This window comes from Pollicipes pollicipes, unplaced genomic scaffold, assembly GCF_011947565.3.
Source record: "Pollicipes pollicipes isolate AB1234 unplaced genomic scaffold, Ppol_2.1 Scaffold_4295;HRSCAF=5057_pilon_pilon_pilon, whole genome shotgun sequence".
Classification (NCBI taxonomy): domain Eukaryota; kingdom Metazoa; phylum Arthropoda; class Thecostraca; order Pollicipedomorpha; family Pollicipedidae; genus Pollicipes; species Pollicipes pollicipes.
The window spans coordinates 4,515,081-4,541,697 of NW_023596461.1; the positions used below are offsets into that span (position 1 = coordinate 4,515,081).

The 26,617-nt window shown below is 53.5% G+C and overlaps 1 protein-coding gene across 1 annotated transcript; it reads right to left on the bottom strand.

The window, feature by feature from the left end:
- Positions 1 to 235: 235 nt before the first annotated feature.
- LOC119096882 (protein Wnt-11b-2) lies at positions 236 to 26,578 on the bottom strand. The gene is made up of 5 exons (XM_037219867.1): positions 26,312 to 26,578; positions 24,119 to 24,360; positions 23,401 to 23,690; positions 5,053 to 5,345; positions 236 to 597 (listed from the first exon to the last, which is right to left on the bottom strand). Exons 1-5 carry the CDS (start codon positions 26,377 to 26,379, stop codon positions 423 to 425), a joined length of 1,068 nt encoding a protein of 355 aa, XP_037075762.1. The 5' UTR covers positions 26,380 to 26,578; the 3' UTR covers positions 236 to 422.
- Positions 26,579 to 26,617: the final 39 nt, after the last annotated feature.

The following is a 26,617-nucleotide window of genomic DNA, read 5'->3' on the forward strand; positions in this document are numbered from 1 at the left end:
AATATCCGCTGTCGTCGACACGCCGGCACACGCCCGGCGATGGAGGCATCAGTCAGGAGGCGCGGCCGTCGCCGCTCTCACACCTGTCACAGCAGCGTCACACACACCACGCGGGCGCGGGGCAGGCGGGCCCGGCCGCGCGCCGGCGGCGACGGCGGCGGCACTGGCGCCGCTCCGTGTCGCGGCTCGGTCGCCACTCGGTCCCGCGTCCCCGGCCGGCCGTCCCGCCCCACTGTCTGGTGCGCGGACCGGCGGCCGCCGTCGGAGCCTCTGTGCGACCAGTCCCAGGTCACCGGCCTGGGTGCTGGCAGGTCACCGCACGGCTGCCGCGTCACCAGCCAGGTCCGCCGGGCCGCCGCCAGGTCTCTCACGTCACCGCCAGAACTGCGTGTCGTCGCCGCCGCAGCGAGCGGCGACTGCGCTCAGGTGCACTCGTGGACGTCCACCCAGCGTTTGCATGTTTTACACTTGACGTAACAGCACCAGACGTATTTGCACTGGCACCGCTCTATCTTCTCCACGGTGAAGGTGTTGTAGGGGCGGCCACAGCACATGGACTGGCAGCCGTCGTGGGAAGTCGACGACGCGTTGCATTCCCTGCAACACAGAACTGTGCTGTTATACCCAGCGTCTACAGGGCGAGGTGAGCGGGCACATACAGGCGCTCATGGGAACGGCCGCTCGGTTAGCCTCGCCGAACCTGATACGACCCTTCAGCGTTGCAGCTCGCGGGAGCATCAATGGTCCAGTCACGTGTACATAGCAGTGCTCTCCTCGACATGGGGTGGGCAGTCACGTGACTGAGCGAGCATGGGGCGATCGGCGAGAGCGTAAATTCGCTGGCCTCTCGAAGCCTGCCTTGAAAGGCACCCCAAGCCACCTGCACTTGCGCTGCGCTTTTGCGGTGGCTCACAAACTGCCCGCTAATGGGAGAAAATTCGGAATATCCCCACCGGAGCCCTTCGCTGAAGGCGGCAGCAAACATTTCTCCGCTTGGGGTGTCTTGTGGGAATCAAGGTGAGAGGTGGTCTTCATCTCAGCTGCTCCTCGAGGGAGATCTGAAGCAACGGCGGCTTGAATGCATCGGTCCTCCTGGACTCGCGCCAAATGCACCACGTACTTCCCGATTCCGTCAAAGTCAGACGTTCATTCGCAAAACTCTCTGTAACTGGCTGCGCTAGCTCATCACTATCAAGACAGGCATAGGCCCACAGCTAAGAAGGTCATGAACAAATTGTTGCGGACAGCTTGGTACATTTTCCGCATTCCCCTACAGGCGCCCACGATGCATACATGCATACCCGTGCATGGGACGACGAGAACTGTCTCGTATTCACATGACATTGTTCCATGTGACGGCTTGTGACTGTGCTGGCGGTATTTTTGCATGATTGCCTCGCCCATTGTTCAATTCTTCAAATTTCAGTGCGATGATTTATGTATATGCAACAGCGCCGCCTGAATCTGTGATGAACCGCGCTGCCCTGGTCCTGACCGTCGATCTGGCTGGTATGTTTAAACGGATCCACAATCGGCTGCGAGTAGATGTTAGCTCCGATGATTACTGCATTTAGGGCAGCCATCTGCTTAGTAAGGCTGTTTTCCTTTCTGCCCTGGCCGGTCATGAAATAATTGGAGTTGCAGAGTCGGTCGAAAGCTCGAATTTCCGCCGAGCCCACATATTTCGTCCATCATACTGGGTACAACAGTGAAATCCGTGTGAGATAAATGTACATTGAATTAATGAAAGAAACTGGTGAGCAGCATTTTTGCTCCAAAGCATGGAATCCTCGTCTTATCATGGGTTTTATCAGAGCTACACTAAGTTTTTGCCGAAATAACTTTTAACATCTTTGAGCACAGTGCTGATTTGTACACCGGTGAACATCTTAACTTTCTGGCCTTGATGGCTCAGTATCTGTGATCTTATTTCCAGAGTTATGTCGGTGACATTTTGTGCAAAAGCGAGAAAATTGCGTTTATTTCTGGCCCAACATTAAAATCAAAATAAAAAACTGGACCTTATCCGGACTAGATGAAATGCAGATTTTCAGGATAAGAATATTGACAGGGCACTGGGCGCGGGATCCCATTCGACGGCTTTTCTATTTATCTAGATGCAAGAAGTTGAATCATTTCATGATGACAGGCTGGATGTGCTGTAAAACAATACCCGAGATAATGTCAAAACATCGCCTCGCCGATGCGGCCGCTGCACTCCGCGCTGAGCCGCACACGACCGCGGCTTACCGGCTTGTCAGCGTTCGCGGCGCGCCCGCGAGCGGCGGACTCCCGGCCCGGCCGGACGCCGGCCTACAGCTCCCAAAGCGGGCACTTCTCGTGTCAGGGCATCACGGCGCCACACCTTCCGCCGCCACAGAAGCGATCGCATCGGTCGTACCAGTGGCCGCCGCCGTCGCCGTGATCCGGACCGGCGCCCGCGCCGGTCGGCTGGGCGCGGACGTTCCCCGCTGCGGGGAGAGTCCGCGCCGCCAACGCACGCGGCTGGGGTTACACCAGAGGGCTGGCAGCCACGTACATGTCGTCGACCCATGCGATTGGACATTAAGGTGGCGTGAACGGGGTTATCAAGTATGATTGATGTCCACAGTGCACCATGCTGGTGCTTAACGGGATAGTTTTGCGGATGTACGGCCTGGCCGTGTCTGACTACAGATAACGAAGAGGAGTCGGGCAGAGGGAGGCATGCGAACAGCGAACAGGTAGCCGTGCTGGTCAATGGAAGCGTCGTTATCTTAGTGATCTGCACTTACTGACGAAGCGTGCTGCTGAGTTCTAAGCGACCGAAACTCGGGAAGGTTTGCTATGCTACTATTCATGCTTCCTTTGTCTATAGGCCTCATGTCACGCAATCCGAACGTGGGGGCGCCGTCGATCAGACTTCTCTTCCGACACTAACATTTGCACCATATTAAAGGCATCCATGCTTCACGCATATCACGTATTCTATGACACAAACTACCCGACTGATGGCCTCCTTTTTGGCCGCGGCCGTCCCCGAAGCTGGATACCCAGGCCGAGCTTCTCGCATCTGAAGGCGCGCGGTGCGAGGTAGCCACCGCTGCGGGCCTGCAGATGCGCCGAATCCGTGTCCGGATGCCTCGCGTGCAAACAGCGTCTTGGCAGGGTATAATTTTCTGTCATTTCTTGAATCGTTTAGCCACCATCGGCTGCAGCCTTCGCCACAGCTGCAAGGTCGTAATTTCATTTGAATAAGCTGACGAGAAGGCCGAGCGTGCCGGCGGCCGGGTCCAGTTAGCAGCACTAATGGGCCCCGAGCTGTCGGCGCCGGAGCTCGGTCGCGCCGGAGACGGACGGCGGCGGCCCTGTTGTGCGTGAGGCTGACGGGCCCAGATCGACTGCACGTGAGGCGGACGAAAACGGCTCGAGTCTCGGCACAACTTCGGTTTCGACCGGCCTCTACCGCACCCGACGCGGCATCAATCGGCCGCCGGCGGCGGGCACCCGCGCGGTTCTGGACCGAGGCCGACGGTGCCGCTGCCGGGTTCACGGAACGCACTGCAGTGTGCAGCGTCGGCCCGCGGCGGCCGGCCCCGCTGCGGCCCGCCGCTCTGAAGACCTAATCACTCGCCCGCGCCATCGGTCACCCATTAGAAACGCATTAGTTCCGCTATCGTGACGTCACTGGCCGGCGGCTGCAGACCGCGGGACCACCTGACGGCCGAGGCGTGTCTCAGGGGCGGCCGGGCGCGCGGCGTGGCGGCGCGCCTCTTGCCGTGTCGTCAGCGCAGCCCGCATCACGACACGTGCGGTTCACACTCGAGGCTCTCGTGCCATCGCGTGCTTTCTCGCCAGCAATTCCAGTTTTCCTGGAAGTGACGAGAGCGGCGCGGTCGCCTCCGTGATCGGACCGCGTTCTGAGGGGCTGGCCGTGCCGGCTGGTAGGTAAAGTCGGCTGGAGCCGGCAGCGTCGCGCCCTCGAGACGTGCCGTGCACGTGCCAAACACGGCTCCAGACGCTCGAAATAATCACCATTTTTATTATCGCCCCGCGCCCTCGTCATTATAACGGCTGCCCTCAGCATTTCTCTGAATCTATTCCATCTGCCTGTCACGAATTTGAATTCGGCCCCATGGCTCTCAGCCGCTGTAACGAGCCTGAACAATTTTCCACGGAATTCCGCTAATTTCAGCGGATCACGCAGGCAGAAGGCAGCCATCTTGGATGTCCTAGCTAGAAAATATTGCACACACTTGTACTGTCTAACTGTTTCTCCTCCGTTCGCTGTTCCATTTTTTCTCTCTCTCTCTCTCTCTCTCTCTCTCTCTCTCATTCTTTCCCTATCCCTTTATATCTTATCTCTCTCCTCTTCTCTTCTCTTCTTCCTCTCCTTCTCTCTCTCTCTCTCTCTCGCTCTCTCTCTCTCTCTCCTCTACTCTCTCTTTCTTCTCTCTCTCTCTCCTTCTCTCTTCTCTCCTCTCTCTCTCTCTCTCTCTCTCTCTCTCTCTCTATCTCTCTCTCTCCTCCTCTCTCCTCTCCTCTCTTCTCTTCTCTCTCTCTCATCTCTCTCTCTCTCTCTCTTCTCTCTTTCTCTCTCTCTCTCTTCTCTTCTCTCTCTCTCTCTCTCTCTCTCTCTCTCTCTCTCTCTCTCTTCTCTCTCTCTCTCTCTCTCTCTCTCTCTCTCTCTCTCTCTCCCTCTCTCTCTCTCTCTCTCCTCTCTCTCTCTCTCTCCTCTCTCTCTCTCTCTCTCTCTCTCTCCTCTCTCCTCTCCTCTCTCTCTCCTCTCTCTCTCTCTCTCTCTCTCTCTCTCTCTCTCTCTCTCTCTCTCTTCTCTCTCTCTATCTCTCTCTCTCTCTCTTCTCCTCTCTCTTCTCTCTCTCTCTCTCTCTCTCTCTCTCTCTCTCTCTCTCTCTCTCTCTCTCTCTCTCTCTCTCTCCCTTCCTTTCTCTCTCTCTCTCCCTTCCTTTCTCTCTCTCTTTCCCTCTCTTTCTCTCCCTTTTTATTGTCCCTCTTCCCTCTCACTGTCTCTCTTTTTCGCGATTCTTTTTCCCCTCCCACATTTGGACCCACCTGCCGTTGGTGCCCAGGCTGCCAAAGGAGGTATCTTTGACGCAGTAGTCGGGACTCTTGGCGTTGTAGATGAGGTCATCCTTGCTGAAGCGGCCCATGGCTGTGGTGGCCGGCGCCATCTGCCAGCGCGAGCCCACGCGCCGCATGGCCACCTCGATGGCGGCCCGATACTTGCGCTGCAGCCGCTGGCCGATGGTCAGCAGGTCGGGCAGCTTTCGCCAGCAGGTTTTGATGTTGCACGAGCCCGATACGCCGTGGCACTTGCACTCGATCCTCAGTGACTTTTGCACCGCCTGAGGGCAGAGTGCGGGTCACGGTCGTTTGAGATCACCTTTGATAATGCGAGAATGTTGCGGTACAATCCCTAAATTCTATATGCAAAACGTGGATTTAGAATAGCAGCAACGTAACTGCTTCCATTAGACGATTGGGTATTCGTGTTTTGTCTGCGCGCAGGGCCAAGGCCTGGACGTGGTCAGTGGCATCACCACAGACACAACCTCGTCGGCATTTCAAATCTGACAGTGCGCTCTCCAGCTTCCAGGACACAATGCCACACCTCAGACACTAAGGAGATTGTTGTGGAGTCTTCGATGTGGAAATTTGTAATAAACATTGAAGGTTATTAGGGCCTTACGTCTCACGAATTGTCGGGGCCATTTTGAGACGAGCAGTAAGCGACAAAAGGGAGCGTGCGTTTGGATAATTAAGGAAACCATCATTAGGAAGCTGTCATTCGTCAATCATTTCCTTGTCAGCCGATGACTCGGCAGGGGCGTGACTCGACCAGCTGTTGCCCAGACATGACCCGTCGGGAGCCCCGGCTGTTCGAGCCAGCCGTTCATCGGTGCCCCCTGTCTCGCTGACGCCGTCCGCCTGGCAGCCGGGTGATGAGTTCGTTCGATATACGCCCCCAACCCGCTCCCGTCACACTGTTGCTGCGCTCATCAACTGCGCGTGGATGCACGACACACCGCAGGACTGTCGCTGCTGTCGTGCATTTTTCTATTTTCTGAAGCCGTATGCAGTAATTTGTCGTAGTAGTCATTTATAACGGCAGTTATGTGCTCACTAATATAAGAACAGAAGTTCTTCAGCTCCTGGTTTTTCGTTGCCATGAGTGCACATTTCTTATCCAGAGTTATCACCCCTGAATCTACCAGGATGTACTGGTGAAACGAATCGTTTAGCCAATACATCCTGGTGTATCAAAGGGCGGTAGCTCGGCAAAAGAACTCTGGGCTCATAGTTATGTGCCCAATTAAGTTGCAAGAATTCGATCTATGTGGTTATTTTTGCTTTGGATGACTTCTGCTTCCCGTATTTTAGTTGGCGCAGCCCACTTTCCTGCTTTAGCTTCTTCAAATTAGTACCTGCGCCTAGCTGGCTAAGAAAATATGTTGAAGTCAGCCGCGGCGCCAGCCGTCAGTAAGTCGAGCGTCTCTGCGGCAATGTCGGCGGCCCGCGGGACCTTTTAATGCCAGCCGTCGGTAGGCCGGGCGCCCCTGCAGCGGTGCTGCCTGCCCACGGGGCCACTCGATGCCAGCCGTCGGTATGCCGGGCGCCCCTGCAGCGGTGCTGCCTGCCCACGGGACCGCCTGATGCCAGCTGGCGGTAGGCTGGGCGTCTCCCGCAGCAGTGCTGCCTGCCCACGGGACCGCCTGATGCCAGCCGGCGGTAGGCCGGGCGTCTCTGCCGGGACCCCTGATGCCAGCCGTTGGTAGGCCGGGAGCCGCCGTAGCGGTGCCGCCTGCCAGCGGGACTCTTTGATGCCTGCGGTCGAGTGCCGCACAGCGGTCAGCATTCCGACCCGTTACAACGATCGGCGCTCCGTCGGTCAGGACTCATGCAAGATACCGGCATCTGCGGCTTTCATTCCATCTCATGCAAACTCCCCGCCTAATTGAATTGCTACGGCTTTTGAGCTGTGTGATTGTATGTGGAGGTGATGTCTCTGATCCACGTCTACGGTGCAAGGGTAGGAGATGTGGATTATTTCGCTGCATTGGATGTCTGCAACATGTTGGCATATGCAGGCTTCTGATATAATAGAGAGAGTGATGACAGCTTTGCCCACGAATAGCTTTAAAAAGGCAAGCTTTGCTCATAAGCGTAGGAGACTGTGGGATAATGTCAGCATAGTAATCCTTTTAACTGAAGTGTGTATAGTGTAGTGTCAAGTATCCATGGTATCTAAAATGTAGTATCTATGATCTACCGACAGGTTTTGGTGCAATGGCCATCTGTATTTTTTATCGCAAGTCAATGGAACAAGCTAGAAAGTTTTGGCTGTAGCTAGTCGTGTTCTCTGGCGTAGTGCTTTGCAGCTATGAGAGGAGGTCTTTAAATTGGAATTAGGGAATCAGGCATCACTGGGCATGCTGACCGACCATTTGACACCCGCAGCTGATTTTGTCCGCGGCCGGACATCAACGACGGTACATCTCAACGCATGCCCTGCCCACATTTACGATCGGTCTCTGAGCTACGGTGCAGCGCGTATGGCATCGTGGGAGGAATCGCCGGTGCTTAGCTGGGCCAGTGATCTCAAAGTGGGTTATGTCCTCTAACATACGGATGTCAGAGTCATGTCTCCTGCTACTACAGGGCAAGCAGCGCAGCTGTTTTGCAACTTATCGGTCTCCCACGCGCAATTAGAGGCGCATGCCATTTTCGAATGAGCTTGCCACGGAAAATCGTGGTCGTTTTGTCGCGTGATATTTCCGGCTTTGTATTTCGCTCCTGAGTTTACCACAGGGGATTGTTTTGCGAAATTAGTATGAGGGGGGGGGGGGGAGGCTGGCAAAGTTCAATCGATCAGTTAACATGACGCGACATATCAAAAAATATGTCAACAAACAGTTTTGATCCCGAATTTGGCCCGCTTTTTTCTCCAAAGGAAGTCCTCCAACTGTGTGGGACACCGCATCCCTGGTTGATCCTTTCCTCACAAAGAGGTTACTAAAAGGTACAGCCACAGGTTACCCTGTATTTTCATTTTAACACTGTTAATCTATCATCCAAAAAACTTAACTTTAAATCTTCGTCCCCTCTTTGACACAAGCACACCTAAAAATGGCAAAGCATCTTGAGTTCGTGAGCCTCGTGATGTCCTTAACATGCATTTTCAGCATCCATATTACAATTTGAATGAAAAATATGTATAGTCGAGTCGGGTGTTTTGAAATATTACGGCGGTATCGTATTGTCATGGCAAATAATCAGCCAGGCAAAAACTTATGAGTAATGCGCACAGTCAAACGCTGGGATAATATCTGACAGATGATTGTTATCAACCACATACAAAACGTCTGGCATGCTGCCAAAAATGTTTTAAGCTCAGTTGGGCATACACCTGTTTTCTCGCCTTCATCTATTATTGCCTTCCAAGACGTATTATAAGACACGTGGTAACAAATGAGAAACAGCTGTGGTACAACAACCGGACATTATTTTGTGATATCATTGTGATAAACGTTAAAGAAGGGAAATACTACCGAGTATTTTATCAACGTCGGCTCAGGCCAGCCGTTAGGAACATTTGATTGCAGCAAGCAGAGATGAACGAATGCAGATATCATCAGTTGATTACATGGTATCGCCTGCAGTCCGCAGTCGTCAAGCCCCATCGTTAGCACGCATAAAACTTGGTACAATAATAGGGCGCACATGTCCCCTGAGGCTCTCACTTGCATACACCCCTGCCACGATCCCGTTCAGTGCCGCCCACCCGCGTCTCATGTGGATACCGGTGCACGGGTTCCGCGTGGCTCCGTGTTTTCAGCGCGCGTCCGCTGTCTGCCGGGCCATTTCGCAATGCCGCACAGAAGCGGAAGGATACCGACTATATTACCGGGGTGCGCAAATATGAAATAAGATTGGCGTCGGCTCTCAAGCGCCGGGGGCACGCGGCGCATTTTCTACGCCACGCGAAGCAGGCAATGCTGCCGCGCGGTCAAGCAAACTCGGATTTGGAACCTTCGCAATGTATGACTATGTGCCGTTCATGTGCGTGTGCTTCTGTGCCCGTGACATGATTGCTCTTTTGCCATGTTGCTGGCATGTTTTATTTGCCATGACGGGGCCTAGTGAAAAAGCACCACGTAGATCTTATGGCAAATACATAATCATCATCATCGTCATGCTGCTTTCGTCCCCGTGTGTTTCCAAGCCCAGTATGCGTGCTGCGTATTCCCTCGTGTGCTGTCCAGCACAGAGTGCGTGATGCGTGTCGTCTGTGTGTCCCTGTGTGCTGTCCAGTCCAGCACGCGTACTGCTTGTGCCCCTACGTGTTCCCAAGCCCAGTGTGCGTGCTGCGTGTGACCCCGTGTGCTGTCCAGCCCAGTATGCGTGCTGCGTGTGCCCCCGTGTACTGTCCAGCCCAGCGTGCATGCTGCGTGTGCCTCCGTGTGCTGTCCAGCCCAGTGTGCGTGCTGCGTGTGCCCCTGCATGCTGTCCAGCCCAGTGTGCGTGCTGCGTGTGCCCCCGTATGCTGTTCCAGCCCGGTGTGCGTGCTGCGTGTGCCACTGTCGGGGCGCGCGCGGCCGGACCACCGGCGCAGTCGGCGGTCGGCCGGCCCTCCGCGCTGTTAGACACCAGGTGCTAATGTGGAACACACACGGCCGGCCGGGGCCGTGTTTGCCCGCGCCCCGCGATCGGACGCGCGGCACGCCACGCCGGTCTGTTGTCTCTCGACGGGCTGCCCGAGGAACGTCTGGACATCGCAGACCGCGACGAGCCTGCCGCTTGGACCGGAGCCACGCAGGGTAGGGACGTCAGCTGTGGCTGGCGCACTCCCTCCGCTGTCGTCATGATGAAAGGAGAAGTGACAGCCCACACACAGCAGCCGTTGTCAGTGAAGCAGAAATGATTTCAGGTCGTTTTTGTACAAAAAGACAGCTCAGAAGGCCCCCCTCCCCACAGTGCTGCTCAACGTTCGAAGACGGGCTTGCAATTGAAATTCAGCGAGTGGAAGTAAAAGGACACTACGGACCTGCTCGACCACTCTTGTTTCGTGAAACTTGTATTTTTCTGTCAGGTTTATTTCGCGATAAGCACAGGATCACGGCCACTGGTGTTGGTGATGTTGCTATACAGAAGATTTTCAATGTCAGCATCTTTCACCTGCACGGGCGAGGGGGAGGGGGCTGTGCTATTTCTTATTGTCATACTTTGCCAGGAAAGGGGAGGCCACTGTTCTTGATCCAGCTGTAAATGGTGCATAGCTTTTGCCGCGACAGGCACCGCAAGCTGAGCGCAAGCTGACATCGCGCCTACGGCTGTTTTGGTAACAATGCTCAAGTCCAAGCGATCCACTGTCGTCCTGCGCTAAGGCATGGAAGCCACGCATACTGCATGATATGTCCGTGTCCAGCGAATACAGCATTGTTTTGCCTTGGTGTCATCGAGGTCTAGGGGAGCTAGGTCTCTTACAAAGAGACTCGGGGAAGGAGACTGGACGCCCTGACTCTTTGAGACAGACGGTTTTCGCATAATATCCATAGGGTTTCAGGCTATCACTGTGAATCACATCTAATCACCGTTCCCAGTCACATTTTGAGAGGCATCTCCGATTGCGTGCAATTATTTGGCTTATAAAATGTTTCGTTTCATTCGATCCACTGGCGACAGTCAGCTAAGGAACAATCCAAGTTTCGCTTTAGATTATCCATCCTCCTGGAACTATTCCGAGCCTCCAGACTACGTCGAAAGAGCCTGACAATTGATGGTGCTGGACACTCAAGCCCGTCGCAGCGGCCCCACCGGGCGGCACCATCATCCGTTCCTCGCTGAACGTCAGTTGATATTCAGCGCCCGTGGGCTCCCACCATCTGCACACGTACAGATGGCATGCTGCTTGCGTCACCGTTTCCGCCCTCAGTGGTTTGTAGGCTTGTCAGGCACTGTGGTCTTCCCTGGATGACCCTTGGAAGCGCAGTCTGCATGAGCGTGGAGGCTATGCAACCCACGTTCTCGGACGATGAGGAGATAGGACCTGGCCTGCAGAACTGCTACAGAGCATCCTGGCATTTTTCATGCTGTATCTTACGCCATCGCTGCATTACGCTCCGATCGCACGTGCTGAGCTCGATTCTGGTCCAGTGGGCATTAATAATTCATCGAGCACTGAACAAATTGGCCGTCAGTTAGGTTCGCGCCTGCCCTGGCCACCATGCCCCAATGAGCTGCCCACCCTCACGGTGCCCTGACCCGCACATAATGATAGGACGCACAGCTGACCACTTCTGGAGCCCTCACTGGCAGGCGGCATTGGGGACAGCAGAGCACGACGTAACGCAATGTGAAGACGATGTATCCTTCACCGGTAGCATCGAACGATCTACACAAAGGATTAAAGTTTAAGCATGTATAGGCGAAGTCACCATTCTCCGGCATGGCATGTGCAAAATGGGAAACAATGATCGTTATAACGACGCAATAGCGTGTGCAAATATTTCCTTAGACTGATCATAACTTGGCGGGGTAGAATAGTCTGTTTTCGCGAAAGCTTACGAGACATTGCAAAGTGAAAAGTTAACTTAGTTTTTTGAAGAAAGATAAGGCAGTAGTAATAGCTCTATTGCTCGTTGAAAAACCAGGAGAACAGAGATATAGATGTATTTATATTTCGGCAACATGTGTTTATCGAAACGGATAGCAGAAGCAAATTTAAAGTTTGCTTTTGTGAGCTCAATCTTCCTAAATTCATTTAAATAATTCATTGAATTACAAAATATGCGCCGTGAATTTACTTCTGCTATTGATTTAGATAAATGCTGCTGTCAAAATATCAACGCATTTGTATTTTCATTGCCTTCGTTTCTCTACGAGAAATAAGTTTAACACTGCTGTCTCATCTGTGTGCGTAATGCTGCTTACAAATACACTTACCAAGTTACGTAGTTTTGGGAGAAGGACTCCACTTTGACTGGACAACGGTTTACTCCGCAGACCGTCTTTCGTTTAGCTTGCTTCAAACGTCATTGCTTTAACACTCGCAGGGGAGGAGCTACGCGCCGCGGAAAGGAGAGGAGGATCTCGCAACCCCAATCCAGAGGTCTAGAGATAAACCCCCTGCTCTAGAGATCTCTAGAACAGCATAAGGCACGCCTGAGAAGCTCTGAGGGTATGCAGGTACCATGAGAAAGTTTTTTTGAAGAGAAATCATGGCCTGGTTCAATACCTTCAATGGCAAATGAGGTACACATTTCAGACCTTGAATTTTTTACGTGGGTTAACATGTCATCCTTGTTGATTATCATCGTTGCATTTAAATGTACTGAAATAGATCTAAGCCATATGCTTACATGACACACCATGCAGAAAGGGATGACATGATAGGGCGCCCATAAATTCAGCAAATTATTATGCATATCATGTCATGCAATTTTCGAGGGGAACCCGCAAGATTTCGTATGTTTTGCAGGTAGGTGCTAACCAGGTAAGAACCTGAGTCAAGGGTGACGCAGCTGGGGGGGGGGGGGGGGAGTCAGAGAAGGCAGTTACCCTACCCTGAGATGAAAATAAATTTTGGATAAGGCTATTAACGTAGCAATCATGGCAGTACGATGGCTGCCTCGTCACGCCATAAATATTCACTCTAATTATTAAATTGAAATGAAATATGAAATATCCTGGTCTAATAAAATTACTTCTACTTCGGATTTCAATCCCATGCAGACGTATCGCTATGCATGCTTTTGTATCGATTGTTCTAGATTCTCAAACACCACTAAAATATAAAGTGTGCTGGTGGAAACCTGGCTAACCGGATGAATTGCCATATTTGCTCTCTATGCACAAGCTGCGACTATACACGAATGACCAAATATGGATTTCAGCACATCTAATCACGAGGAAATTTGAAGCCGTTTTAAGCGGGAAGGTTGCCTGTAATACACAGCTACATTATGGGTAGTTCGGCATGATGATTGGCTTAGAGTTTTCACCTGCTTAAAGGGCTTAAGTGAGCAGAATTTCCTACGCATTACAACACCGCCATGTTTGAATGGAGAATTACTGGCGTCATTTTAACAGCGCAGCCATCTTGCCACTTCATCTGATGACACGCAACGTCATCTCCGAATGCGGGGCTTAATTCGTGCAAGTGGGCACTTAAGCTGAACCATCATAAGTGGTCCTCATTACATCGAGACGCCTTGCCCCACTGTACTTGACTGATGCGACAGCGCTGAAACAGCTTAGTGCGTTAGCGGCACATTCCCGGAAGGAAATTCCTCGGGGTATTTCGGAGCTTGGATTTTACGCTGCGGTGGGTCGGTTGGACGATGACGCGATTACAGTGGACAGAGAAAGCTATCTGACGTGGTACCCATTTTCTTTGTCACATTAACTTCTTCATTACTGTAAAACGGTTCAGTGGTATCAGCACTAGCCACTGGCTGCCTGAAGGAATGAGCAATGATCAGTCTGAGACGATGAATGTGTTGGCGAAATAAAACCGTTAAAAACTGGTATTGGCGGTCACACTGTATAATCGTGTAGGTCGAAACGCGATGGTCAAGCGTTCGTCCCATGATGAATATCTCGTACAAGTCAATATATATATATATATATATATATATATATATATATATATATATATTTAATATGTCACGGCGTTTGCCCTATTAGCCAGCGGAGCCCTGAACAGTGACATGTTCTTTCTGATGTAAAGGAAACGTAGAACTCCTCGCGCCGCTGATCTTTTTGTCATTGAAAATAACCCACGCTCTTTGAAATCTCCGGCGAACCACAGAATACATGGACTTGACTCCCCGCCATCTGTCTACGAGTCTCCGCGACATCTCCGTTATCTCCCGCCAGCAAAACTCTGGCACTGCAATGTCATTCCCGCATCTGCCCCATGACCGGCGCGCGCGGTTCGTTCGCTCCTTCGTCTGTCCCATGACCGGTGCGCGCGGTTCGTTCATTCCTCCGTCTCCTCATGACCGGTGCGCGAGGTTCGTTCATTCCTCCGTTTCCCCATGACCGGCGCGCGAGGTTCAGCCATCACACCGCATTCCAGTGTCAGCCAGGACCTGCGCCCACCCGAACTACCCTGCAGGACCGTCGGCGGTGCCACCCCGCGGCGCCGCCGGGCGGCCAGCGACCGGTGGCACCGGCGCCGGGCGCCGCTGACAGCCGGCGTTGTTAACAGCGGCGGAACACGACAGGTGGCCTGACGGGCGCCGCCGCCGCTGCCGGCCCGCTGAGCGGCCACCGGACGGTGGGGGACGGCGCTACTGGGTTACCCCTCGGAGGACACCGGACGGGGGGGGGGGGGGAAGGCGCTACTGAGTTACCCCTCGGAGGACACCGGACGGTAGGAGACGGTGCTACTGGGTTACCCCTGGGACGGCACCAGACGAAGGGGGGGGGGGGGGGCGACGGTACTACTTGGCTATCCTTGGGACAGCACCAGACGGCCGGCGACGGCACTGCTGAGTTACCCGAGGGACGGTACCTGACGGGCGGCGACGGCACTGCTGGGTTACCCCTGGGACGGCACCAGACGGGGGGCGATAGTACTACTTGGCTGCCCCTGGGACAGCACCAGACGGGCGGCGACGGCACTACTGGGTTACCCCTGGGACGGCACCAGACGGGCGGCGGCGCACTACTTGGCTACCCTCGGGACAGCACCAGATGGGCGGCGACGGCACTGCTGAGTTACCCCTCGGAGGACACCGGACGGTAAGGGACGACGCACCTGTTGTACGGAAAGCCCGTCACGAGACATTGGGTCTCGCCGCTGTGACCGGTTCCATTGCTGACACTTACAGCCGAGTCGGCGCTAGTCGCAGCTCGACGCCCATCTTGTTGAGTGGAAATGCGATACGAAAGGAGGATATGTGGGTTGTGCTGATAACAGTGCTTTGACAGCGACGATCCCCGTGAATCCCTCAGAATCCACAGTGACTCAGGAGCGGAGGGTGGTTGTTATGCAGACGTGCTGGCAGGCTGAAGTTTTTGCCCACGCGGTAAGGGCTGAACGTCAGTTACGCGCTATGCATGGCATGTCTTAAGCTGTTACAGACGGTCGCTATGAAAGCGCCGCCCCGCGGTACATGAATCGGTAAGTTATGCGGTGCAGCAGTGCTGCCAAGATTATGCATGCATGAAAGCGTCTGCCCCATTAGCATGGGGTGCACTTTTACGCTTTTGGTTGAAGTGCAGTCGGTTTTTTGGCCAGTTGGAGCATTCGTGCTAAATTAGTTGTTATGAATATCGGCAAAACCAAATTTTAGCCTTCGGCAAACGGAAACCTTAGAAGTCTTCTTACGAATTTAGGGAATGACGTTAGAGCCATCAAATCACAGATAATGGGCGATGATCTATTTTCCAAGGTCAATTCAGCGCATTCACATCCAAGCGTGCAATGATGTGTGTTTGTTGGTAGAATATCAGGTCAAAAGAGCAAAACTTTAGTTACATTTTGCATCGTGTGATGCGGCGTGCTAATGCAATCATACAATATGCGATGAGGCTGGATCGTGCAATGCCAGCATAGAAGCAGTGGTCTAAATAAAAAGCTATCTGCGGGGGGAAGTATTTGACTGCCATGACACGATTTGATAAATCGTAAGTCATGTCAACAGACATTTCATGCTGGCTGACTAGCTTCATACAACATCATTCGCTTCGCTGCCGTACCAGCCTTATTCTTCAGATAGTCGGATAAGGCACATGCGCTCCAGGCTTGACCTTTGTCTGACCAGGCTGATGTGACATGCTATAGGTGACATTCATCGATCACGCGCCATTGCTGTATGGTTCAGCGGAACGGTAGATATACAATGGCGGTTACCCCGCTGTAATGCATTGCTAACGCATAGTTTTGAATAAGTGTTGACACCTGGGATCAATCACTTTACGCCGTTGACTTGCTTGATCAATTTTACAGCTTGCATTGATGTTAACTGACAAGTTCATGCACATCTGTGTGAGCTGTTAAATGACGTTTTCGCACTTGCTCGGTGTGTGTGGTGGGTGGGGGAGGGGGCTGTGAGATTCTTCACATGAAAAAGCTGAGAAGAAGGGCCAATCAGCAAGGGTCAAGAAAAAAACATCAAGATCATGTCAGATCTGTTAGGCATTTCATCATGAATAATGCAGCCTGCAAATAGGACCCAGCTATTCGGGTCTTACATCCTGCTCATATTCCATTCACAGGTGTTCCGCCCGTGCATTTATTGCGACCAGCCAGCCGTAGCAGGTGTTGATTCCGCCCCTAGGCGCTGTCAGGGCCTTTTGTCATTTCTAAGCGCCGCAGCCTTTTGGTTTGGCCGCCTCTGGCGACGATACCTAACGCCGTCATCCGAGCTTGCCGTCGTTTACACTGTCACCCTGGCTGCTTTGCTGTGACGCGTCGAACTCACCAGCTCCTCTCTTGTGCGCGTCGCAGTCGCTGGTGGCGCGCGGGGCTCCACGCCGCTGCTCCCAGCAGTTTTATGGGATTGGCCGCTGGCGAGGCTGGGCCGTCTCTGTCACGGGACGCGCGTTTACAGTGGTCCCGGCGCCCGGCCGAGAAGGCAATCATTACAAACCGCTCCCCCACTCGCGGAGGGACCACGGCATCGCTTGTAAATCTACCGCGACAAAGGGCCACATAAAGCAGGGTGGAGAGTGAGGACGGATTTATTGGCCAGTGCTGCGAACAGAGATATTGGGACTCGGGACAGATGGAGATGTAGGACCGTGGTGTGCGCGTAGACAAGGCCTCAAGATCGAGCAGGAGGCAGATACTGCTGGGGAAAAGTCGAGGTGCATGTTTCTTCTCATGTAAACCGAACAGCAACAGCCCATTCGTTGCTCGTCCACAGACGGAAGCAGGGCAGCACTGAATAAGATATGTTCCCATATCCATTGCACAACAGTCCAGTCTCCACGACATAGACTGCGACCAGCCCCCGCCAACCAGACTGCAGACCCATCACGACAGAGCAGACAACAGAGCTGTCTGCACCGAGCGGACAACAGACCTGACTCCTCGCCGCCAGCAGACCTGTCTCCACCAAGCTCGTGCAGGCGCCCGATCTCCGCGGCCAGGCTACGGCCCCACTCTGCCGGGCCGTATCTCGCGCACATATCGCCGTCGTCACCCGCGCCGGCTCAGCCTCCTCCGGCCCGCGGCGGTTATTAATTCGCGGTCCGGCGCGGCGGCCGATTAGCTCTGGATCGTGCGGAATTCGAAGCCGCCGGCTCTGGTGTCGACGGCAAAAAGCCCGGCCGCGGCGTTTAACTGCCGCCGGAGACAGGCAGAGCCGGCCAGGCAACTCTGCCAGCACGCCGGCCAGGCAGCCCTGCCAGCACGCCGGCCAGACAGCTCTGCCAGCACGCCGGCCAGGCAACTCCGCCAGCACGCCGGCAAGGCAGGTTTGCCAACACGCCGGCAAGGCAGCTCCGCCAGCACGCCGGCCAGTTCCGCGGACGGCATCCGTGCAGAGCTGAGAGGGCTTCAGGTGGACTGCACACAACGGCTGAGACGGGCCTCAGGCGGACTGCACACGCGGACTGGAGCGGACTGCAGACGGACTGCACACGGAGACGGGCCCCAGACGGACTGCACGCGCGGACTGGAGCGGACTGCAGACGGACCGCATACGGAGACGGACCTCAGACGGACTGCACGCGCGGACTGGAGCGGACTGCAGACGGACTGCACACGGAGACGGGCTCCAGACGGACCGCATGCGTGGGCTGGAGCGGGCCCCAGACGGAGACTGGAGCGAGGTCCAGGTGGACCGCACACAAGACTGGAGCGGGCTCCCAGTGTACTGCACAGACGGACTGCACACGTGCAATGGAGCGGGCTCCACATGGGCTGCACAAGCGAAATGGAGCAGGCTCCAGATGGACTGCACAAGCGAAATGGAGCGGGCTCCAGATGGACGTACATGACGCATGGACTGCACAAGCGAAATGGAGCGGGCTCCAGCCGAAGACTAGGTCAGGCTCCATCCACGCGAACAGAAGCCGGCATCAGACGGATTTCACATCGAGGCTGGAGCGGGTCGGCTGGGTCACGCTCCGGGCTGAGTGCCCTCTTGGCTCTCCGATTGGCTCTAACAGACCTCACACATACCATGGCGAGGTCTAGACCAGCTCCACACCACACAGGTGCTCGACTCGATTCATAATTATAACTGACTCAAGAATCACTACCAATTGAAATCCATCGGACTGGAAAGGATTTGGTTTGCAAGGAAAACTTTGGGATCTAGTGTGCATTTATTTTTTTCGTGATTCGGCGCTGAGTCAACTTAACACTTCAGCATATTTCGGCTAATCTAAAATCAGCTTGGTTATGGAGCATGCTGCGGGGAATTGACCATACTAGGAAGGCAGTGCTGACTACTAAAGCATCGATGAGCCAAAATGAAAGACATTCTCCAACCACATGGAAAGGGCCAGACTGATCCGGGATTCTTGTAGCGTTGTCACAGGTAGCGTCACCCTCACCCACATCACTAACTGAAAGAAAACGGGGCAGCATATGATTCCTATATATATGTGTAAATATATATATATATATATATATATATATATAATATATGTATATATATACAAAGAGGAATCAGAAAGTTTTACAATACAGCGAAAACCACGCCGTGAAATTCATTTGAAGCGTGTGGAAACATTCTGATCCAAGCATTAGTTTTGCGAAGACTCTGTTATTGCGTATCATACTCCAGGTTGCTTTCATTCCGTAAGCTCAGTAGCGAAGGCATGTAGACAACCGGTAGGGATATCTTAAAATAGTTGCAATATATTTTTGTCGTCCATCTTGGATATGTGCACGATACAAATATGAGAAAGCCACGTCAAATGAATCCAAATGTTGAATTTAAACACCTTCATAGAGATACAGGCAAAAATTTAGTGCAATATATAAAGTGTTACACGCACTAGTCAGCAAATTATCCGGAATCGGCGAAAAGCGCCTTCTGTAACTGACCGCCTTGTCAAATGATGGGGAGGTAAGATAAGTGCTGCCCAATAACCCGAAACCGCATTTAGTTTAGCAAAACTCATCCAATGCCAACACAAAACTCGTTAGAATAGGCGCAGGTTTTGCATTACGATCACAGGTTTGTATCTGCCTACATATAAAGCAGATGTTGCTTTGCTATCCAAGCACCGCAGTCAGTGGTTGGATAGCAAAACGGCACTAATCGCCTTATTCCTCGTAGAATAGCCAAGAGAATGGAGAGATGGGTATATTGATATTTCGGCTACATGTCTTTATCACAACGAACATCAGCAGTACATGTACTACTTTAACATCCACTACTACAGCTAAAAATGCACTATCCGAAGCGAACATCAGCATTTCGTTGAAATGCTTGTTTTGATAAAGGCATGTAACCGAAACATTAAAGATCTAGGTCTCCGTTTTCCTGACTATTCTACAAGTAATAAGGCTTTAAATATTATCTTCTTCCTCGCAAATGCACTCAACAACTTTCGTCATATGCTTATATGTATTGTGGACATTTTTTATAGCTTTAGTAAATCTTAGGAAATCAACTTTCTGCAACCGTTTATTCCCCATGCCGTTCGATGGAAATTCACTGTATTTCTAGCACAGCTCGAGAATCCCCGAAAAGCTGGTGTGCAAATTTCATGAAAACTGAAGCAAGAAGCCTCACAGAGAAGAGGTCCGTGTCATGCTATGCGTACTCTACCTGTCATATTGAAATAACTGTGGTGATGCAGCTTATGCAGGGGCCGTGTCTACGTGCTGACAGAAATTCGAGGTGAACGCGTAAAACCAAAAGATCTAGAACATGAAATGTTGTTTTCCCACACCCAAAATTATGCACAGCGCGCAATTCGATTTTCAGTTTAAAAGATAAGTTGTGCCCTGCTCCTATTCTGCAATTACGAGCACGCCTCTGAACTTCTGGAGATAGTTGGTAGTCCGCACTTTTTCCTGGTTGCTCTACCAATGAACTGGCCCAATATTTGCGTATTGTCTGCCCCCAGTGTTCATGATTGACTGATGAACTGAATTTAAACGAAACTAGATATGACTGATGACATTCGATTTATGTTGGTGGATTTTTTTTAGCAAGTGATGCATTTAAGTTGAAAGGGATAAGCATACCAGATTGTTCGACTCCCGTCTTAAAAAATACCTTATTGATCTCTAATAAGGCTAACAAAATTTTGCATCGATTTATGTGATCGGTCCAAAACGCGCGAAGGTAAGTCAAACACAGGTATGGACCACACTCTCAGCAGTTGGTACTAAGTTGACAACGCTCTCCTCAATGGGCGCACTGACTGCAAGATTGGCCTTGGCCATCTTCCAACTTCAGAGGGATTTTGAAAGACTGCACATGGACTGTATGAGGGTGGCAAGCGAGCAATATTCAGGAAAAGTCCAAGACTTATCCAGGCGATCTCTCGTGGGCTCCAGACTCCATACACACCTCATCCGATTTATGACAGATTTTCAAATTATCCGATCGCACGAACGAAATATTCATGCAAATTTCGGCTTGCTCCAAATGACCTTCAAAAGGACTGCACGTGGTTAGACTGGCATTGTCAACAACAGGCTCCAAACCACCACCAGCAGGCGACAGAACTAGACTAAATACACATTGATGTGGGTTCCAAACAGGCTTTTGTCGTACTCCTCTCCGTTTCCAGGCAGCTCAAGGCAGAGTTCGGGCATGCTTCACACAAACAGCTGCTGAGTGATTACTTCAGTATGCGTCTGTGGGATTTCGATGGGTTTGGACTTCCCTCGAGTGACAAGAGTACAGCTCAAGAACTTTCTTGAGACAAGAACATCTGGAACGGTGTGAGAGGCGCCAGGACACCGTTACTGGATAATCCATGGCTGGAGGTCTGTATCGCGCCATGGCTTATGCGTTCAGGCGGTAACGTTCTCAGAGAGCAAACGAAGCTAAAATACCGAATGGGACCTCGCCAAAAATTGTTGAGGAATCGCTAGGGGCAAATAATCTTGAAAAGCTTTGAGAGGACTCCACTAATCATAAAAAGAGTCCGCGCAGCGGCAAGCTCACAAGTCTGGTCGATTGTTTGTTTCGCCGAGTGCTCCCCAACCTAGGACCGGGCGGAATTCGGGAGTGACAATGGCTCACCACTGGAATGTGATCGCACTAAAACAATCAGCCGGGCACTTCGAAACCGAGACATAAAACAATCAGCGTGAATTCCACCACACCATACACCGTGTCCAGAATGGTCCTCATGTAACCCTCTATAAAAGTGGGCTAAACCCTGTAAGTGGCTGACGTTAAGCCCTTACCGGTATAAAATGCATTTTATCGTACGATATTTCATCTAAAGGATCCTTTACCTGTCAAGCTCCAGTGCACGTTCGCCTTTAAAACTGAACTTAGACACAGGAACAATTTCAATGAATTCATGTCGGCAACACGAACCCACCCTGCTTATCTGACCTTCATTTCGTTTTGGTTCGTCAGCGTTAATGACGCGGCTATGAAATGGATGTCTAACGCAAATACGCGTATCCGCAGTTGGAGAAGCTTCACATGTCACCACGAAATCACTGTGACATCCAGATGACCCATGTAGTGTCCCAAGCTGCTCCACACCAGTTCTGGTCTGCATATCTACATCCCACGTCATCTGGCTCGACCTCCACCGCCCTCTAGCGGCTGGAGCACCATTCTCCACCTTATATCCAGTGAAGCAGGGTACCCCGTCTGCAGGGGCTTGCTGCGTCGACGTTAGCTGAAGCCACGCAAGGCAATGTGGGACAGCCTCCCACCCCACGAACAATCCCTGACAGACTCGGAAAAGCCAGATGATCCCTAGGAGCTTTTGCTCGGTCACAGCTATTTCTTTACTTCACAAACGTCGGCGGTAAGTTATCGACGATTTGTCTGTGCCAAATAAATAATGTCTTCAACAGCCCTGCAGAAATGATGTCAGAAATAATTTGCAACAGCTGCACAGTTTCTCAACACGGTGCCATCTTGTGACCTGACACCGCCCGTTGCTGCACGCGATCTGGTCTCATTGTAGCCCATAGTCGATGCACAACTCTAATACAAACACCCCACCCAAGGCGACATCACGCACGTGCAGCGTGATGCCATACAGTTGAACGAGAACTGCCCGTGAGTGACCTGCAAGACAAAACATGCGACTCTCGTGGTCCGCGCGGAGCGGCGTGGCGGCCGAACTCGTCAGTAACGTATGGGCGGATCTCTTCAGCGGCCTGTCAGCACTGGGCGGGAGGCAGACGTACCCGCATTGTTTTGCCTCGTTGAGCGGACTTAAATGACGGTGTCGGCAATCCCCGGTCAGACATAATTTACTCTAATATGCCATAATTGTTTTTCATGGCGATAGTGCCACGGTCGCATAAATTATTACACATTTTGGGCTGCTCCCTGGAACTATAAATCATCCTTAAGTGAGCGGGTCCATGGTTCCGGGAAATTTACATGCGGTATGAATGCAACCCAGGAGCACATTCGCTCAATGTAATTATAATTTCGCCAAGCCGCGGCTAGTGCAACTTTTACATGTTTAATCTATGTTTAAAGTGAAGCCGAGTCGCATTTAGCATATCATTGCGGGCTTCGTTCGGCGGTTGTGGAGTAACGACGTGACCGGCAGCGCCTGTGTGCCGGTTTGACGAGCAGCGGCGCCCGTATCGGAGCTGGGCAACAACGCAAGGCTAGGGCGGAGAGGGCTGCCGGCGCTCACGCTCCGACCGCCCACCCGGCCCTGCGGGCGGGATACGGCCGGCTCTCAACGGCAGCGGAACAGCGGGGCTCGGCGCGAGACGCGCCACGGGCGGGCTTCATTCTTGCTGCTGGTCTGTTCAGTGGTGGCAGTGTTTGAGATGCATGTCCAGCGTTGCAAGATGACGAGTGGCGTGGATAAGATCGCCTCTGAATTTTGAAGGCAAAGCGAAAGACGAAACCCTTTTGGAGAATGTATGGAACATTGGGAGAGATCGTTCAGTCAAAAATCGACGCTGATAGTGCGCCCTGGAGAACAGGCAGCATTTCTTGTAACCGTATAATCTTTCATTAGAATCTTAGTGAGTCAAGCGAACCTAGTTCACTTTGCCAATGCTTTGTGCACACAAAATACACATGGCATTGCACGTACGTAGTATTGCAATTAATTGTTGGACAACAATCAATAATTGCAACAACGACAGGGCTGGTACCCTTGTTTTTTCCCATGTGGGATCAGATATTTTGATTGCATGCATTCGCCCCTGGACAACACCGCGTGACAATCCAGAACACGTTGTAGTGTGCATGCACATACGTACAACCAGCATCCACTCACACTGAAGCGGGACCCTGGAGTATGGCTTACCTTACTACCAGCCCTATTATTGTGCAAGTTGACTTTGGCTCGAAGTCTCTCTTGCTGCGACGTGCGTTTTGATTTCCGTCTATCGGCAGAGTCGGCGAACTTCCTCGCGAACCTCTGTCCGAACTTGGTGTTGTCTCCACACCCACCCCACTTAAAGTTTCCGTCGGGAAGCCGACGCGGTGTTCTTCCGCAGCCGCAATAGAAAATGGTCCCAGCACTGCAGGCGCGCGCCACGGAGTGCATGAGCGCGGCGGCGCTCTGTGCGTACACGAAGGCCTGCTCTCGCGTACCTGAAACAGCGCCGGCCGGGTGGGTTACACAAACGGACCTACGACGTCTCCGGGGAGGGACTGCGGCCCGCGCCGAGACGCTCACCTTGTTACCAATTTTGACGATTTGAAAAAAATTGGCGTGCCTAACAGTTAGTCCGTTTTTTGCTCGAATTCAGCGGGTGCCAGTGCAGCAGCGGACTTAAAGTAAGAAAAGGTAAGTTCGTTTGTCTTAAATCGGCTACTTTCTCCACATCAAGCAATTATTGTAGTTAACGTACAAGACGCCTCCTACATGTGCTACAAGACGCGCGATGGGTTGTGCATCTTACTGCATTAAAACAGTGCATGTCCACTCGACAACCGCCAAGAAGACAACAAGACAAGAAGCAATGACACAGCACAGCAAAAGACTGGAAAATAACACGCCCGCATGCACAACCATTCACCTGCAGTTAAGTCGCGCGTATAATTTGGCGCGAAGTTAATACTGCTGCAGTTCCATCTGTGATTGGCAAACAGCTTCTGGCACGTGTGCATGCTCTGATGCGAGGCCGTGTGCACGTGGCGCATCACATCACGGTAGCGGCGGCACAGTTTCTCCTGGCGCTTCACGAAGCCGTGCCGCTGGCGCGACAATCGGCACAGGCGCGTCGAATTCCACGCCTCCGCCTCCACGTGCTTGAACGCCCTGAAACAGAAAACAGCGGACTGAGGCGCCGGCGCGGCACCGCGTAATGAACTATTCCGGCCATTGTGCGCCTGCGCGCCCGCTTAAGCAGCGACGGGCTCGTCTTTCAGTGCCATTCAGACCCGCGGTGTGCCTTCAAACCGCTGAAACACGCTCATAAAGCATCTCGGAGCGGGTTAAGTACGGGTGATTTATAGCAGTTGGCGCGACCCGATGGACTGCGATCACCGGATAAATGGCGGCAGTTTGTGCGCGGCCGTTTCCGGGAGAGGTTGGGTCGGGAGGGGGCCGGCCGGCCGGCAGCTCCGGCCAATAAAGGACGCCACGCCCGCCACGGGGGGGCAGCGCGTGCGCCGACAGCCGGCCTTCATTTGTCTCCCCGGATTACGCGCCGCTAATCCTCCGCTATTGGGTGTCATTTTACGGCGGGCGCCGGGCGGGCGGACCTCCGGCGGGCGGCTCCAGATCCGGCGGCTGCGGAGTCCCGGGTCCGAGAGCGTCCCGCGCGCGCTCGCAGCACGCCCCGCTGCCGGAGGACACGGCAGCAGAGCGCGGCAGGAGGGCACGGCAGTCTGCTACGCCCGGTAACCCGCCCGAGCCGGCGGGTGGCCGCGGGCTCCCAGTGCGGCCGGGACCGGCCAGGCGCGGCCGGCCGGCGGGACCGGTGGGACGAGAGGAGGAGCTCAGCGGCAGGCGGCCGCGGCACCGGGTCCATTAGAGCGCCGCTGAGCGGCAGGCCGTCAGCGGCGGCCGGCGGCCCTGCCCCGTGCAGCAGCGGCGGCCCGAGGCGGCTTACGCCCGCATCGGCGCACTCTCCGCCGCCAAATTACCTCGCTCAGCCAGACAGTGAGCTCTAGTTGAGCACTCGGATGCTTAGCCTAAGTCGACGCCAGGGCGGGTGCACGCCTATCGCTGCGACCATCAAAATTGACTTGTCAGTCATCGTTTAGCGGGGGCTGGCTGTCGGCACGCGCGCTGACGGCTGCCGTGGCGGCCCGCTGTCGGGCGGCCGCCAGCTCAAGAGAAATCGAGCGCCGCGAAAAACGCAGATTGGTCGGCGGCCGGCCGTTTTTGCCGCCACACGGTGCGCCGGCGAACCTTTCAATCAGCCGGGCGCGCTCGGAGTGATGGAGACCAGTTTTTGCCGACCACCTATGACGGAACTATGCGAGCATCCCATGACGTCCACGCCGAGCGCCTCAAGGCAGCGTTCGAAATTTTCTGTGCTGCTCACCCTTAGGATGTGACGTGGCACCGAACGCAGCCTCCCAGTACTGCGCTACTTGTGCAAAATGGAGGTGGCCATGGAGGTGGCCGACGACAACTGTTACGTGATAGATGGAGGCGTCGGCAACGACGGTATCCGATAATAAGATATATTGTTTTAGCTACAGGAAACAGGCACACTATCGACCTTACTGAAGATGCATATATCACAGAACACCCTAACACCCTATTGGGGCCAGCGGGTTTGTTCCTAAGCAATGCCTCTCGACGGCACATCTGCGCTTAGACTGGAATTCGACGTCGATGTTTATGAGCTCCATAATAATAACTATGGGCGTTCAATCATCTGCCAGGCATTGCTCGGTGGCATTTCGATTGGCCGTAAAAGCCGTGTCGTGAGGTTTGAAAGCGGGATGCTAAACCTGGAAAAGCGGCTTAAGCATGCCACAAGCGCAACTCTAAGTATGGCAGGCGGTCAGACCAACCGCAAATTTAAGCGCTCGTTGGGCAGCTTTGCATGCCTGCGATAGGGCGCCGCCTGCGCCTGTGAGCACACATATGGCACCACCGAACAACACATGTGCCTTTTCCATCACAGTCTCCGCCCAAACGCTGGTCATCTATCAACGCAGCCACTCGGGGAGGGCCAAGCCACCGCTTGTGAAGAGGATCGGCCCACCCCACCCCCCACCACAAGTTCGGCGCACTCGCACCGCATACTCACAGCCACGAAATGGCTCCGGTCGCTTGCCAGAGAGCCGTGAGCCAGACGAGCGCGCCGAGCAGCCGCATAGTTTAGCCGGCGCGTCTGCAGCGAGAGATGGCCTTCGGCTCCGGCCCGCCGGCCGGCATGTTGACCGGGCCGCGAGCGGCCCGCTTGGCGAGAAGGGCGCCGCCGCCGAGCCCCGGCGCACTGGTCCGAGCTCGCAGCGCTAGCACGGCCGCACGCACCGCTGCCGGCCGCCGCCGCGTGACATCGCGCCTCCCAACCACCGACCCCCACCGGCAGCAGTGTCCACACGCCACTGTC